A 15,890-nucleotide genomic window follows, 5' to 3' on the forward strand; every position below is an offset into this window, starting at 1 on the left:
ATAGTCACTCCTGGTTACTCTCAGTATTATGGCAATCACCCCCAGCTTGGTCGAAGCTGCTTCATTCATCCCAATCAGTCACCCCCAGTATTATCCCAGTCAATTCCTGTCACTCCCAGAGTGATTCCATTATGATCCCACCCACTCCCAATATGATCCTGGTCTCTTTCTCTATGGTCTCAGGCAGTTCCAGTCACTCCCACTAAGGTTCATGTAAGTTCCACTCACCCCCAATATGATTCCAGTCTGATCCCAGTCACTCCTTCTATGGTCTTAGGCAGTTCCAGTCACTCCCAGTATCATTGATTCCACTGTCCTGTTACTGACAAAGGTATCAAACAGCACAGATCCCATCCCCCTCCCTTGAGGATGCCCCTTGTCACCAGCCTCCACTCTGCCACTGAGCTGTTGACTGCGACCTTTTGAGTGTGACCATCCAGCCAATTCCTTATCCACTGAGTGGCCCATCCCTCATATCCATATCTCTCCAGTTTGGAAACCAGGGTGTTGTGCAGGACAATGTCAAATGCTTCGCACAAATCCAAGTGGGTGACATCAGTTGCTCTTCCCCATCCACCACTGCTGTAACCCTGTCGTGAAAGACACCAAAGCTGTCAGGCTTGATTTGCCCTCAGTGAAGCCATGTTGGCTGTCACCAACCACCTCCTTATTTTCCATGTACCTTAGCATGGATTCCAGGAGGATCTGCTCCATGATCTTGCCCAGTACAGAAGTGAGACTGACCAGCCTTGTCCATGATTAAACATGAAAGGATCCAGCTTGGTTTCACGTTGTTTCCAAAACAGGTGGGGTGGACACCAGGGACAATGTCACAGATGCAATCAAATCTTCTCCAGGGCCACCGTGGGGCTCTGGGTGCCTCCAGAGCAGTGGAGGAGCTGGAGACCAAGGGCTTGAAAGACCACAACTGCCCCCCACTGCTCCCAGGATACCTCAATGCCCTCAAGAATTTGATCTGCATGTTGATCTCCTTCTGTCCATCTTCCTGGAGAAGGAGATACATGCCTAAACCTCCATCCTCTCCACACCCTCTCTACAGGTATTTATGGAATTCATGAGGCCCCACAGTGTCTTTCCATTCCAGCACCCTCAGCCTTCTCCAGTCCCAGTCATCATATTGGTGGCCCTTCCCCAGGTCTGGTTTAAAGCTCCCTGAGGGGTCTGGCCACCTTACTGGTGATGACCCAGTTGTTCCAGCTGGTCAGGTGAATCCCACCACCTCCCAACAGACCTTCTCAAAAGTGAATCCATAGTCATGGAAGCCCAAACCTTGAGTACGGCACCAACCAAGTGCTCCAGTCCCTTCATAACCATCCATGGACTCTCTCCAGTATGGCCATGTCTCCCCAGGACTGGGAAATGCTGTTCCTGGATCACACAGGTGAAGAGACCCTGGGGGGCAGGTTGAGCTTCTGGCCCATAGTTAATGTCCCTCCCTTGGCCCAAGGCCACCCCTGGGGTCATCGCTTGGGTAATGTCCCCATGGCCAACCCTGGGGTCGTTGCTTGAGTAATGTCCCCACAGCCACCCCCAGGGCCATCACTTGGGTAATGTCCCCACAGCCATCCCCAGGACTGTCACTTGGGTAATGTCCTGAAGGCCACCCTCAGGACTGTCACTTGAGTAACATCCCCACAGCCACCCCCAGGGCCATCACTTTGGTAATGTCCCCACGGCCACAACTGTTGAGATCAGATGTACTGTTGAGATCAGATGTACCGGATGCTGGCTGTTAGCAGTGATCTGATAACACCCCCCTGAGGAAGAAGGATCTGTCACCCACTTGCGCAACAGCCACAGGAGTTGAGACACCCAAAACACACAAAAGAGCAGTTTCCACCCCAGAGCCCCTCACTCCTCTCTGAAGGCATCTCCTGGACACCACCTCAGCTCGCCATGGCCAGGTACAAGGTGACAGTGGCCACAGGTGATGTGGCAGAAGCTGGCACCAACAACTCCATCTCCATCACCTTGGTGGGCAGCCGAGGCGAGAGCCGCAGGACCACTGTCTCCCTCTTGTTCCTGTCGGGACAGGTGGGGATGAGGACACAACGCATGGCAGAGCTGTCCTGGGGACATGAGAGGTGGCATAGGCTGTCCCAGGGACATGAGGGGTGGCACAAGCTGCCCTGGGGACATGAGGGGCTGCACAGACTCTTCTGGGAATACAAGGAGATGGTGGGAAGGGATTTGGGGGAGGATGCTGGGAAAGGGGTCTTGTGGGGATGGATGGGAAGAAGTCTTGGGAGATGGTGGGAAGGGATCTTTTGAGGGGGGGAATGGAGGAAAGGGGTTCCAGGGGTGTAGAGGAAAAGGATTTGTTGGGGGGATGGTGGAAGATAAGGATCCTGAAGGGTTGGAAGCAAGGGGATGCTCTGAGCCTCTTCTCTGCTGGTGTCCCCTTGTTCCACTCTGGGGCATCTGCCCACTCTTCAGAAGCCATTCCCTCCTCTTCAGGAGAAGAGCCTGTCTGTAGACTGTGGGCAGGACCTGGGCCCTATTGTCCTCATCCGCCTGCACAAGTGGCGGCTCTTCTTGGAGGATGCCTGGTTCTGCAAGGATGTCCGGGTGACAGGCCCTGATGGCACCCTTTACCGCTTCCCCTGCTACCAGTGGCTGGAGGGGGTCACCACGGTGGAGGTGCGGGAGGGCTCAGGTAAGACACGCCCAACCCCCAGTCCTCCTCTGACGGCTGGAGGTCCAACCTTGACACCATCTCCTCCTTTCCAGGGAAGAAGCTGGCAGATGATGAGCTGCAGATCCTCAAGGAACATCGACATCGGGAACTGGCGGCGCGGCAGGAGGCTTTCCGGTGACAGTGGGGATATGGGGACAAGGCCCACCTTGGTCAGGTGGGCTCATCAGCAGCGATGCTGATGTCTGCCCCCATGTACTACACCAGGTGGAAGAACTTTGCCCAGGGCTGGCCCCGTTGCCTCAATGTGGGCTCCATCCTCGAGTTGGACTCCAATATCCAGTTTTCCTGTGTCAGAGCCACTGACTTCACTGGTTTCCTCATCTTACAGTAAGCACTGCCCTGAGGCTGGGTTGGACCTGGATGGTGGTGGGAAGAGGGGCCAGAGAAGAGAGGAGGTTGTGCTGAGGTCCCCCTCTGCCCTGTAGAGGGGCCTCCCACTTTCTGTCAGGGTTCCTGCTGAGAAGCACCTCCTGGGACAGTCTGGATGAGATGCGCACCATCTTCTCCCGGACACAGGGAAGAGATATTGGTGGGTGCCTTGTGTGTTCCCCTCCCCACCACTCAGGGTTTCCCTTTCCCTGAAGGATGGGTAAGTGGGTGCTGATATCTGACCACCCTGCTAGTCCCTGAGTACGTGGCCAAGCACTGGCAAGAAGATGAGTTCTTCGGTTACCAGTTCCTCAATGGCAACAACCCCATCATCATTCGGTGCTGCACTGCTTTGCCGCCCAAATTCCCAGTGACGCCAGAGATGGTGGCTGGCTCACTGGGGAGTGGCACTGACCTGGGCAAGGAGCTGCAAGAAGGTCGGATTTTCATCGTGGACTATGAGGTGTTAGACGACATCCCAGCTGACACCATCAATGGGCGCCAGCAATACGTGGCAGCCCCACTCTGCCTCCTTCACCAGGGCACTGATGGGTTCCTGCGCCCCATTGCCATCCAGGTAGGGATCCCCCACATCAAACTGTGCCGTGGGGAGGGTGAGGATGGTCCCAGACCATGGGATGGTATCCCACAGCTCAACCAAACACCAGGACCCTCCAACCCCATCTTCCTGCCGAGCGATGACGAGTGGGACTGGCTGTTGGCCAAGACCTGGGTGCGCAATGCTGACTTCTACATCCACCAGCTCCTCACCCACCTGCTGAGGACCCACCTGTTCGGGGAGGTCTTTGCTATTGCCACCCTGCGCCACCTGCCCACATGCCACCCCCTCTTCAAGGTAAGGTCCCCCCTGAGGGCCACCTGCTGCCCCCTTACTCATCTGACAGTGGTAATGGCCCATGCGACACCCTCCCAAGCTTCATGTGGGGGGTCCCTGGTCACCTGCCAGGTGTTGGTTCCCCCCTCAGCTCCTCATGCCCCACTTCCACTTCACACTGCACATCAATACCTTGGCGCGCAGCGTCCTCATCAACCCCGGCGGCCTCATCGACAAGGTAAGCCCTGGGGCCTGGGAGTACTGGGCTCTGCTGGGGCCACTGGGGCCTCGTGGGAGCACTGGGGGGCACTGGGGTGTACTGGGGTCATTGCGGTCAGTCTGCTGGAGTCTGCTGGAGGCACTGGGGGCCACTGAGAGAACAGTGGGCACTGGGTGCACTGAGGGGTATTGGGGGTGGTGAAGTCTACTTGGGCACTAGGAGGCAGAGGTCTACTGGGAGTTCTAGGGGGTACTGAGGTGCTACTGAGAGCACTGGAGTGTACTGGAATTGCTAGGGAACAGTGTTGTGTACTGGGGAAACTGGGGGGCCCTGGGAAATATGGGAGCCCTGGGAGACACTAGAGAACCTGGAGCGGAGGACACTGGAGAGCACTGGGGTGCACTGGGGGACTGGGTGTGTACCTGGAGGACTGGTGCCCTGGAAGCACTGGGGGACATGGGGGTATGCTGGGAACACTGGAGAACACTGAAGTCTGGCGCCTCCTGCCCTGCCCACCCACGGATGTCTCCCCTCTCCCAGGGCTCAGGGGTGACCTATGAGGGGCTGAAGCTGGTGGTGCAGCGGGGCCTGGAGCAGGTGACCTACACGTCCCTGTGCCTCCCTGATGACATCCGCCACCGTGGCATGTCCCATGTCCCCAACTACCACTACCGGGATGATGGGATGAGCCTCTGGGAAGCCATTCAGAGGTGAGACCAGTTTCGGGGGTTGGAGGTGGTCTTGGGTGTGCCTCAGGACCTCACAATCATCTCACCCCTGTGGCAGCTTTGTCACCAGCATTGTGACGTTCTACTATGGTGGGGATGCTGCAGTGTGCGGGGACACGGAGCTGCAGGCCTGGGTGATGGACATCTTCACCAACGGCTTCTTGGGCAGGACCTCCTCAGGTAGCACACCTGCAGCTGCCATGGCATGTCCCCAGGGGTGGCAGGAGACAGGGACAAGTCCCTGAGGCTCTTGGCTGTCCCCCTCCCACCCAGGTGTCCCCTCCTCACTGCAGACAGTGGAAGAGCTCATCAAGTTCCTCAGCATGGTGATGTTCACCTGCTCGGCTCAGCACGCAGCTGTCAACAACGGGCAGGTGGGACAGGAGCCAGAGACCTAAAGGATGTCCCCAGCTGTGCTGGGGTCATGTCCCCCTCCCAGCCTTTTATGTGCAGGAGGGATGTCCCCATCCTGAACCAATGTCCATGTCACACTAATCTACATGCCAGAGGGATGTCCCTATCTTGAACTAATATCCACGTCACACCACTCTACATGCCAGAGGGGTGTCCCCATCCCTCCTGTCCCCATATTGTAAGGACTTCCCCACTCTACCTCAGAAGAACGTCCCCATCCAATGTCTCCCCATGCCAGAGGTATGTCCCCATCCATCCCCTCTTCATGCAGGAAGGGATGACCCCATCCGTTCCATCCTCTCTCCACGGTGGAGAGAATGTCCCCATCAGTCCATGCTGGACAGGATGTTCCTATCCATCCCCTTGCCATGCTGGGAATATGTTCCCATCTCTCCCCTCTCTGTGCCAGGGGACGTCCCCACTCATCCCCTTGCTGTTTTGGGAGGATGTCCTCTCCAGTGACGTGTCCCCCTGCAGTATGACTTAGGCGCCTTCGTCCCCAATGCCCCATCCTCCATGCGCCACCCACCACCCCGCGAGAAGGGACGGGCCTTCCTCCAGCACTTCCTCGACACGGTCCCTGAGGTGGCCACCACTGCCAACATCCTAGTGACCCTGATCCTCCTCAGCTCCCAACTCAAGGACAGGGTGAGTCTGTCCCCACAGTTGCCATGGCCTCCCCAAGTGGGTCCATGGGGCTGGGAACCCCAAAAGGTATCCACAAGGCTGGATGTCACCACCTTTGGTGTCCTCAATCCTGGAGGGTGGCCACCATTGTTCCACTGCTATGAGGGTGCCAGAGAACCCCCCAATAGCACCAAGGTGTTGAAGCTGAGGGATCTCCATCCCTGTCCCCCCAGAGGCTCCTGGGACAGTACCCTGAGGAGCGGTTCACAGAGGCGGAACCTCGGCGGCTTATCCGGGCCTTCCAAAGGCGGCTGGAGGAGATCCGAGACCGGATCGAGGAGAGGAACTACCTGGCTGAGCTGAGATACAACTACTTGAATCCACTGGAGACTGAGAACAGCATCTCCATCTGAGTGCAGTGGCTGCACCCATGCAGCACCCCCAGCACTCTCAGCAACCCCAGCACCTGGACACCCAATGCACCCAGCACCCCCAGTTCCCAGCTCCACCAGCACCCCACACATAGCCACCCCCAACACTCCTGTCACCCAGCATCCTGCACTTGGACAACCCCGGCACCCCTAGGACCCCACACTTGGACGCCCTCAGCACCCACATCCTCAGCACCCTCAGCACCCCCTGCCCCATTTCCTTCCCCCCAATAAATGCCAGCTGTCAGTCAAACCCTCACTGCTCTGGGGGGGCACTCTAAAACTACAGGAACCCCCTCGTCCCTCCCCACAGCCCCCACTCAAAGTGGGAGCTGGATTGGGGCAACTGAGACATGATACCCACTGCTCCCAGTGGCCCCTTCCAGTGCTCACAGTGTCCATCACTGGTCCCCAGTGACATCAGTGTCCCCCTGCAGTGCTTGCCAGTTTCTCCAGCGCTCCCAGTGTCCTCCTCAGTGTTCCCAGTGCCCCCCTATTATGGGGTAGACTGGGAGCTTCAGACAAAGTTTATTAGAGAAGATACTTTTGAGTCACAAGGTCCAGAAAGGATCTCGAACACCCCAAAACCCACAGAGGACCCCTGGCTTTCTAAACTCCTTCTCCGAGGGGAATGTTGGTGTGGCTGCACCCAATCCAAGCCCAGCTCCCTCAGCCTCTCCTCACAGGCAAAGTGCTCCAGCCCCTTCACTAAACCTGCTCAAGCTTACAGACATCTTTCCTTTGTTGAGGAACCAAAAACAAGGCACGGTAACCTGGATAATCCATCACCTTGATAGGGGTCACACAGCCCAGGGTGCTCCTGGCCTCCCTTGCTGCCAGGGCACACGGTTGCCTCCTGCCCAGCTCCCTGCCCATCAGAGTTTTCTTACTGGGCTGCTCCCAGCCAGGCAGCTCCTAGCCTGTGCCATGGCCAGGATGAGTCCCTTGCAGGGGTAGACACTGGCATTTGTCCTTCTGGGATTTTATGAGGTTCCTACCAACATGTGCTCTCCCCCCCCCTTGAAGCCCCTCAGCGAGCAGAGGCCTGAGAGACCTTTCCAGTAAAGACTCAGGCAAAGAAGTCATGGAGTCCCTCAGCACCTGCTGGAATTAAATCCCCCTCCCCATTCCACAGCAGCCCTGCATTTCCCTCTTTGATCTTTGGTCTCCAGCAGAGAGATTGAAGCTCTGTTTGCTCTTGGCTTTTCTTGCAGCCACCAACTCCAGGTGAGCTTTGTCTTTCCCACAGTCCCACCTGCACAGCCCAGAAATTCCTTGTCCGGACCTGGCCTTGCTGTCACCCCCTGGCAGCAGCTTCATGACCCCTGTTCATAACCTGTCCTGTGACATCCTAGGCCTGCTTCCATCACATGACCCCACAACCCCAACTGTGCAGGCCCAGCCCAGGACAGGAGCACTCAGGGTGGAGAATGGACCCTCTGACGGGATGTCCAGGGCAGTCCTTGGGACTTGGTCACCCCAGAGCTTTCCTGTTCAGCGGCCTCTCCAAGTTCCTGGAGAGGCTCTGTCACAGAGGGTCCTGCTCCAGGATCTGCCAGGCTCTGGGCCAGAAGAGAGGCCAGGCAGGGCTGGTCATGGCCATGGAACAGGCCCTGAGCCCAGAAGGAGGATGGAGGGGGCACAGTAAAACTCACCCATAATCCTGGGCTGAGCAGTCAGTGCCAGAAATGGCTGAGGAGAGAGGCTGGGGGGTAACTAATGTCCTGGGCCACCTTCCTGGTCTGTTCATGCCACCAAGGGCACAGATCAGCCTCCTCTCTCTGGAAGTTTCAAATATTTGACACCTTCCACAGGCCGTGGCTCTGCACCACAATCCCCCTGGTGTGAGTCCTCTTCCTGCACAGTCACACAGTGTCAGATACACATTGATGATTTTCTCTTCCAGGTCCTTTCCAGCCCAGTTCAGCTCCCTTCAAGCTCTCCCACCTCCCCTGAGCTCTCTCCACCACCAAGGGCCTCTCCCCAGCACAACCCAGTCAGGTCTGGCCCCACCACCTTGCCCAGGGCAGGGTGCTTTGGGCAGTGGTACATCTCCAGCCCCTTTGAGAGAACACAGCAGCAGCTGGAGCTCAGAGAGGACTGAATGGGTGAACAAGATTGGCAAAAGGAAAAGGAGGCTTCCTCTGTGCCCTGCTCTCCTCTCCAGAAGATCCTGAGAGCTCTGCAGCCCCTCTCTGCCATCCCATCTTCCCAGGGCAGCACAAAAGCCCTTGTGGTCCTCAAGAGCTCTCACTGCTGCACACACCAGGCCCATCCCAAAGCTGGTGCAGTCAGAAAGCTGTTCTCATTTCCCATTCATTCCTGCTTTGCTGAGGATGGATCTCAAAAAAATTGCTGTAGGTTCATTTATTTCGTTTGAATACGAGTCTTCCTATGCACACAAAGTCTCTGGGTCACACAGGATTGGTGGATGCTGAAGAAGGGAAGATTGTGGAGCTGTACTGGGCCTTGTGAGCCAGTGCTTTGGAGGAGTTTGTGGGGGAAGTTGAGAGTCCATGGAAGTGTTGGGTACAATAAAACAATAAAACATAAGAGTTCCTGACACATGTCCAGTGCCTTTGTTCAGCCTGATAGGAATTTATAATGAACTTCATGACCCCAGAGGTCCCAGGAGTCCCTCCTCTCCATGCTACCCTCTCTCTGTGCTCTCCTCCTCTCTAGGCTGCCAGCGGTCCCGACATTCCCCCCTCTCTGGGGTCCTCCCTCTACAGGTCCCACATTTCAGGGTCCCTGGGCTCCCTCCACCTCAGCTGCTGTGGGTCCCAGGGGTTCCCTCTCTCCAGGCTCAACCCCTCCCCGACACGCCCCCTCTCCGGGCTGTAGGCAGTCCCGAGGGTCCCCCGTGAGACTGAAACGTTAATGGTTAATGGCTCAAGCAATCAGCCATTTGCAAAAGCAGTGGATGCTTTGCTGACGATGTGCACAGTAACAGCCCAGGGACAGAGGGCATGGGCCCCAGAGGGTGCCCACAACAAATCAACCTTTGTTTAGTGAGAAGCTGAGTTTTGAGCCAGATAAAAGAAGGGAGATGGGATGGTGCTTCTTATCATGACAATTTCCTCCCTTACACAACTGGGTGGGGACTGCCTCAGCTCTGATATTGGCTGGGGAACTGGGCTCCAAATTTTGGTGGAGCTCCTGAGATTTGGTGGTGGGCTCCTGAGATCACTCTCACCTCCTGAGCCCAGCTCCCAGAATAGTTAATCCAGGGATTGCTCCCACACAAAAGGTGCCAGGACTGCTGAATGCTGAACAGGGAAAGGAGGCCTTATTCCTGTTTTATATCCAAATGCAAAGTGCTGAGCTGTGGAAATTCCAACCCAAAATTGCCCTGGGAGGGGCTGCTGCAGCCACAGGAACCTCAAAATTGAGAAACAAGGCAGTTTCTGATAAACATAACAGGTTTTTTTGGGAGCATGTCTCCTTCCCCACCAGAGCTGGGGAAGCAAGAGGCAAATGGGTGGAACATTCCCATGTCACAGTTGAGCTGGGAATTGCTGACCCAGTGTGGATTTGAGGGGAAAAACACTCTAAAGAGATACATTTTTTTCATAGTCGGGCTTTGTGAACGAAGATTTGGGAAGGGCTTTGCCCACATTTGCTACAAGCACACTGGTGGCTAAAAAGGCCAATACGAGATAGATAAGAGCAGTTGCAAAAGGCAGAGCAGAAAGACTCCTTGGATGGTATCGACAAGACATGATTCTTTCTGCGTTGTCTTTTCTCCTCAAGAGTGATCCTGCGTGCATTCTCAAAGGAAGCAGCAGCGTTATAGATGGGGTGTCTCCAGACCTCCTGACTGGAGGCCAGAGTAGACCAGTGATGATGATCAATATGGCCAAGGCTGAGATGTTGTTTCGGGGAGTCCTTGTATCTCCTCTTTGGGGCTCCTCTCTTGCGGCAGCCGGTGGCAAGTTCACCACAGAGCACGATCTTAGGGAGGGGGTGGTTGGTCCTTCATCCTGGAGACGTGCCCTGCCCAACACAACTGTGTTCTCAGCAACATGGCCTCAATACTTGTGACTGCTGCTTGTTCAAATACAGACGTATTGGTCACATCATGTGACCAGTGGATGTTTAGGATTGTACGGAGGCAGCGTTGATGGAAGCGTTCCAGGAGTCGCAGGTGGTGGCTGTAGATGACCCATGATTCAGACCCATATAAGAGAGTAGACAGCACAATGGCTCTGTAAACACTGATCTTTGTACTTTTCTTCAGGTGTTTATTTTGCCAAACTCTTTTATGGAGTTTTCCAAAAGCTCTCTATGCCTTTGCTAACCTGTTGTCTATCTCTCCGTCACTCTTACCATCTGAGGAGATGAGGTTACCTAGGTAATTAAACTGCTGGACTGATTTGAGCTCTGATTCGCCAACGGTGATACGGGGATGACGGAAGACTTCCTGAGGTGCAGGCTGATAGAAGACTTCTGTCTTCTTTAAGCTGACTTCCAGCCCAAAAAGCTCAGCAGCCTCAGCAAAGCAGGATGTTAAACGCTGCAGAGCTGCTTCTGTGTGAGTGACGAGGGTGGCGTTGTCAGCATAAAGCAGCTCCCGGACAAGATGGTTTAAGGTCTTGGTGTGGGCCTTCAGTCGCCTTAGGTTGAAAGGGCTTCCATCAGTACGGTATCGACTGTAGATCCCATCTTCTTCATCGAGATCTGCCGTGGCCCTTTGGAGCATCCTGCTGAAAAAGATTGTGAATAGGGTTGGTGCAAGAACGCAGCCTTGTTTCACACCATTGGTTATTAGAAAGGGCTCAGAAAGTGCATTGCCATATCTGACTTGGCCGTGCTGATCCTCATGGAGTGAGATGATCATTTTAAGGAACTTGGGGGGACAACCTAAACGTTCCAAAATCTGCCACAGACCTTTTCTGCTCACAGTATCGAAAGCCTTGGTGAGATCAACAAAGGTTACATAGAGACCTTTGTTCTGTTCCCTACACTTCTCTTGCAGTTGTCTGAGAACAAATCTCATGTCTGTGGTGTTCCTGTTGGATCTGAAACCACATTGGCTTTCAGGTAGAAGTTCTCCTGCTATAGCTGGTATTAGTCTGTTCAAAAGTATTGCAAGGATTTTGCCAGCAATGGAGAGCAGATTAATACTCTGGTAGTTTGAGCAGTCTGATTTATCTCCCTTCTTCTTATACAAGGTGACTGCATCACAAAAGTCTAATGTCATTCCTTTTGACTCAGTCATTAACCCAGCTCAGGTTAATGTCTTTCTCCCCCTTAACCCTCTGAGGGTTGGCTTGACTCTCTCCTGGAAAACCTTTCAACAGGTCCAGCCTACACCAGGAAACCTTTCAACAGGTCTGATGTGCCCGGGTCACATCAAGAGGAGAAAAATTATCACTATAATTTCACAATGAGGGGACGGTCACCATTTGACTCACTCTCGGTGTCAGTTTTGGACTACACCGATCACTCAACCACATCCAAAGGATCCTTGTCCCTGATGCCAAAAATGTTACAACCCACCCCAGAAAAGGGGGAGGGTAACCCAGGTTCTTATTAATAAATCCCTTCAGGTGGATTAGAGTGAAACGACACTGAATAATCAGTGTTTGAAAACTTACATATGTAGGGTTTATTTTAGAACAATTTTGTTTCAAAGGTAAACAGGTACGTTGCCATTTTGGGTGTTATCATCTGTATCTCTCATCTACAGCAACATGGCATAAAGAGAACCTTTGGGGAAAATGCATAAGGGAGAGAAAGGAAGGACAGGAGAAGGGTAAGGGAGAGGAAGGGAAAGAAAAGCTGAGAGTGGACAGATGTCTATAGTCACCACCCACGGGGTCCAGAGATGGAACTTGGTAGTTGCAGCTCCCATGTCTGTCAGTTAAAGTGGTGGCCTTGATCCATTGGGGGTGAGGGAGGGAAGCCCCCACACTCATGGAAGTTATGAGTTCTTATATCCATGGTCAGTGTCCTGGGTCATGCCATGAAACCCCAAAGTCTCCCAGGCCTGCCCAGAGTTCCCATGAGGAGCAGGGAAAAGGCTTTTTCCCACCTTCCAAGATTGGCAGAGGGGGGATGGGCTTTGATGGGCCATGCCATGAACCCCCAACACCTCGGACAGCCCAGCGCAGAGTTCCGTGAGGGGCCTGGTAAACTTGGCTCTTCTCTCCTTTTCAGGGCTTGACACCTTCAGTAGCACTGGAGGGAGAGATGGGACCAGCTGCCCATCAGAGGGATAATGCCAAAGTCCTGCAAAAGCCGGCAAAAGTCTCCTGGCAATCCCAGAATGCAGAAATCATTGACTGTTTCAGTCTCTGACAGTTTCACACAGGAAAAAAGCAGGAAGTTGATCCATCGGGAAGAGCCGCAGGCGGGCCGGGGTGGGTGGGAGCAGAGGGATGAGCTCTGCCAGCAGCTCCTGCCTTTCTGCAGGGAGAGGGAAGGGGTGGATCCAGCTCCAGGATTGTTCAGGCCATGATTCCTGCTGGGATGAGAGCAGGGAAAGGAGTCACTATGTCCCTGTTCCCATCCCAGGGGATGGATCTGACTGTGGAGCCCATGGAGAGTAGGAACTGCTCCAGAATCCCACCTGATCCTGCTCCGTCCATCCCACCCCAATCCCACTCCAGAATCCAGCCCTGATCCCAGTCCACAATTCCACCTGAGCCCACTCTGGAATCCTGCCCTGAGCTGGAATCCCCTTCCAATCCCACTCCATCCATTAGACCCCAATTCCCCTCTGGAATCCCAGTATCCATCCTGGGATCCCTGCACAGAGGATCTGGATCCACACACGCTGCTGCGGGGTCGTATCCATTCCCTTCCCGCTTCCCTATGGAAATAAAGCAGGATCAGCACCCATGGCACACAATCCCCGGAATGCTGCCAGGCAGATCCGTGCCCCTTCCCGACCCCCATTCCAGGAGTTACCGGATCGGAGCTTCCAGACACCGATTCCCACGAGGCCGATGATGATGATGGCAGCAATGACGGACACAGCCACCAACACCGGGATGGAATTCCAGACGGATTCCGGCTCTGGGAAGGGCAGGAGGGGCAGGAGGGGGAACAGGGAGAGGGTTACCCCCATCCCGCTGTCCCACACTCCCAAATTCCTCCTTCCCAAATGCCCAATTCCCACATTGCCTGTTCCCAGCCTCACCCCAGGCGAAGATCCCGGGCTCCGGCATTCCGGCGTGCTCCACCCAGCACCGGTACTGCTCCCGCTCCCCTGGTAGCGCCTCGATCCTGGCCCAGCTGTGGAAGGTGCCATCGCTGTTGGGAACGATCCCGCCCCACTCCGTCTCCTGATCCCACAGTTCATCCCCCTTCAGCCAGTTGATCCTGATCATCCCGGGGTAGAATCCGTACGCGTGGCAGGACAATGTGAGGATCCCGTGTTCCTCTTTCCCAGACACATGGACATCGGGGGGCTCTGGAATGGGATAAAGGTGAGATCCATCCACAGAATTCCCATTGGAATGGGACAACAGTGGGATCCATCCATGGAATTCCCACGGGAATGGGATTCGAGTGAGATCCATTCACAGAATTCCCATGGGAGTTGGATGACTCAGATTCATCCACAGAATTCCCAAGGGAGCTCCTGTGTTCCTCAGTTCCATCCTCCCAAATCCCACATTCCCAAATGCCACATTCCCTCACCTTTGCACTCCAGTGCCTCCCGCCCATATCCAACATATTTCCTGAGCCATTCTGGACAGATGTTCTTTAGGTAATGTGTCTGTCTCTCTGCCACGATCCCATCGTGTTCCCATTTCCTCTTGGTGATCTGGGCAGCTCCATCGGCCGCCACGAAGCTCCCGGATCCCAGCTCAAAGGAGATGAAATCCCGCCCGTCGTAGCCTTGCCGAAAGGATCCACGGACGCTCCCGTCAGACAGGAGGTCACAGCCACAAACTCGCTGTACCGTGTGGAGACCTGCGGGGTGGGATCATACCCATGGAGACCCTGGAATTTTGTCCCAGCCCCACGGAGCCCTATTCCAGCCCTATGGAGCCCCAGAGTCCGATGGAGACACACAGAGCCTCATCCCAGCCCCTTGGAGCGCCTTGGATCCACATCCCAGCCCCACAGATCCCCTCATTCCCCGGCTCCCCCCCACTCACCCCTACTCCAGTTGTACAGGCCCCACGCTGTCTCCAGGTTGGTGGTAGCAATGAGCTTGTTCCTCTCATTGCTCTGGGTCTCTCTATCCCAATATCCCGGCTCGGCTCTGGCCGCCATCCACGGCATCTGCGGCTCCGTCTGGCCCCTCTCACTGTCGTAGCGCTCAAAGGGGATCCCATCCACATATCCCATGGACAGGTATTGAGGGATCCCCGGGCTGGGCTCTGACACCGTCACATCCAGGTAACGCAGGGAGTGGAGAACTGGGGGGACACGGAGATTTAGGGGGTCCAGGGGGGTCATGGGAAGGGGGAACTGGGAGAGCTGGGAGAGCCAGGAAGGGGGTTTGGGGATCCCAGAGCCAAGGAAAGGAGGGTGTAGGGACTGGGAGAGGTGGGATGGGGCATCCAGGGGTCCCTGTGCCCAGGAAAGGGGGCCTGGGGGGGCCCCAGTGTTGGGGCAAGAGGGGTCATGGGGTGAGGAGACCCAGAATGGCCGGGAATGAGGGTGTAGGGGGGGTCCCCAGAACCAGAGAGGGGGGTCAGGGGTATCTGGGTGCTGGATAAAGGGGGGAGCAGAAAGGTCTCCATGCCCAGGAATGGAGGGGGTCCCAGGGTAAAGGAAAGGGGGTGCAGGGGTTGGGAGAGGTGAGATGGGGCATCCAGGGGTCCCTGTGCCCAGGAAAGGGCGGTCCAGGGGTCCCCAGTGTTGAGGAAAGTGGGGTCTAGGGGCTGGTTAAGGCAGGAAAGGGGGTCCGGGGGTCTCAGGGTCAGGAAAAAGGGGGTCTGGGAGAGGCAGGATGGCCAGGAAAGGGGGTGCAGGAAGGTGTTGGTGCAGGATAAGGGGGTTCAGGAGGGTCCCGATGCCCAGGAATGGAAGTTCAGGGGGGTCCTGGTGCCCAGGAATTGCAGTCAAGGGCGTTCCTGGTGCCTAGGACCCCCCTGCAGGAAGCACAGGGAGTGGAGAAATGGGGGGGTCACAGAGATTGAAGAGTTTGGGAGGTCCACGGGTCAAGGAAGCGGAACTGGGAGAGCTGGGAGAGCTGGGAAGGGCCCAAGGTTCAAGGAAAGGGGGGGTTGGGACTGGGAGAGGCAGGATAGGGGATCCAGGGGGTCCCTGTGCCAAGGAAAAGGGGATCCAGTGGTCCCCAGTGTTGAGGAAAGTGGGGGTTGGGGGCTGGGAAAGGCAGGAATGGGGGTCCAGGGGGTCCCAGGGTCAAGGAAAAGGGAGGATCAGGGGGCTGGGAGAGGTGGGATTGGCAGGTAAAGGCATACAGGGGGGTATTTGTTGAGGATAAGGGGGTTCAGAGGGGTCCTGGAGCTGGGGATGGGGGTTCAAGGGGTCCTGGTGCAGGACAAGGGGATTCAGGGGGGTCCCAGTGCCCAGAATGGGGACCCAGGAGTGTCCCTGTGTTGGATACGGGAGTGCAGTG

At 55.6% G+C, this 15,890-nt stretch overlaps 2 protein-coding genes across 3 annotated transcripts; one reads left to right on the plus strand and one right to left on the minus strand.

Moving 5' to 3' along the window:
• The first annotated feature begins 1,917 nt into the window (after window positions 1-1,917).
• LOC108494828 (hydroperoxide isomerase ALOXE3-like) lies at window positions 1,918-6,550 on the plus strand. Its single transcript, XM_017809754.1, has 13 exons — window positions 1,918-2,055; window positions 2,479-2,677; window positions 2,752-2,833; window positions 2,924-3,046; window positions 3,145-3,248; window positions 3,343-3,665; window positions 3,741-3,944; window positions 4,075-4,161; window positions 4,684-4,853; window positions 4,930-5,051; window positions 5,145-5,245; window positions 5,763-5,933; window positions 6,146-6,550. The coding sequence occupies exons 1-13, from the start codon at window positions 1,918-1,920 to the stop codon at window positions 6,323-6,325; spliced, it is 2,004 nt and encodes a 667-aa protein (XP_017665243.1). The 3' UTR covers window positions 6,326-6,550.
• Window positions 6,551-11,927: 5,377 nt separating this feature from the next.
• Window positions 11,928-14,776, minus strand: LOC108494829 (class I histocompatibility antigen, F10 alpha chain-like). 2 transcript variants are annotated; one of them, XM_017809755.1, is made up of 6 exons: window positions 14,458-14,776; window positions 13,994-14,269; window positions 13,491-13,763; window positions 13,259-13,366; window positions 13,130-13,160; window positions 11,928-12,818 (listed from the first exon to the last, which is right to left on the minus strand). In XM_017809755.1, the coding sequence occupies exons 1-6, from the start codon at window positions 14,759-14,761 to the stop codon at window positions 12,518-12,520; spliced, it is 1,293 nt and encodes a 430-aa protein (XP_017665244.1). In that variant the 5' UTR covers window positions 14,762-14,776; the 3' UTR covers window positions 11,928-12,517. The 2 variants fall into 2 exon arrangements, with proteins under 2 accessions (XP_017665244.1, XP_017665245.1); XM_017809756.1 differs by having other exon boundaries at window positions 12,522-12,812; window positions 13,126-13,160.
• Between the last annotated feature and the right edge of the window lie 1,114 nt (window positions 14,777-15,890).

The sequence above is a fragment of the Lepidothrix coronata genome, unplaced genomic scaffold (assembly GCF_001604755.1).
Source record: "Lepidothrix coronata isolate B3197 unplaced genomic scaffold, Lepidothrix_coronata-1.0 Scaffold27, whole genome shotgun sequence".
In the NCBI taxonomy this organism is placed as follows: Eukaryota; Metazoa; Chordata; class Aves; order Passeriformes; family Pipridae; genus Lepidothrix; species Lepidothrix coronata.

Excerpts from the sequence above, each read along its gene's own strand:
- LOC108494829 (XM_017809755.1), bottom strand. The coding sequence starts at position 14,761 with ATGACCCCCCTGGACCCCCTAAATCTCCGTGTCCCCCCAGTTCTCCAC. Across the intron at positions 13,764-13,993 it reads GGAGGCACTGGAGTGCAAAG|AGCCCCCCGATGTCCATGTG; the intron begins GTGAGGGAATGT and ends ATCCCATTCCAG. Across the intron at positions 12,819-13,129 it reads GGGAATGGATACGACCCCGC|TCCCAGCAGGAATCATGGCC; the intron begins AGCAGCGTGTGT and ends TCCCTGCTCTCA.
- LOC108494828 (XM_017809754.1), top strand. The coding sequence starts at position 1,918 with ATGGCCAGGTACAAGGTGACAGTGGCCACAGGTGATGTGGCAGAAGCT. Across the intron at positions 2,056-2,478 it reads TCTTGTTCCTGTCGGGACAG|GAGAAGAGCCTGTCTGTAGA; the intron begins GTGGGGATGAGG and ends CCTCCTCTTCAG. Across the intron at positions 3,945-4,074 it reads CATGCCACCCCCTCTTCAAG|CTCCTCATGCCCCACTTCCA; the intron begins GTAAGGTCCCCC and ends TTCCCCCCTCAG.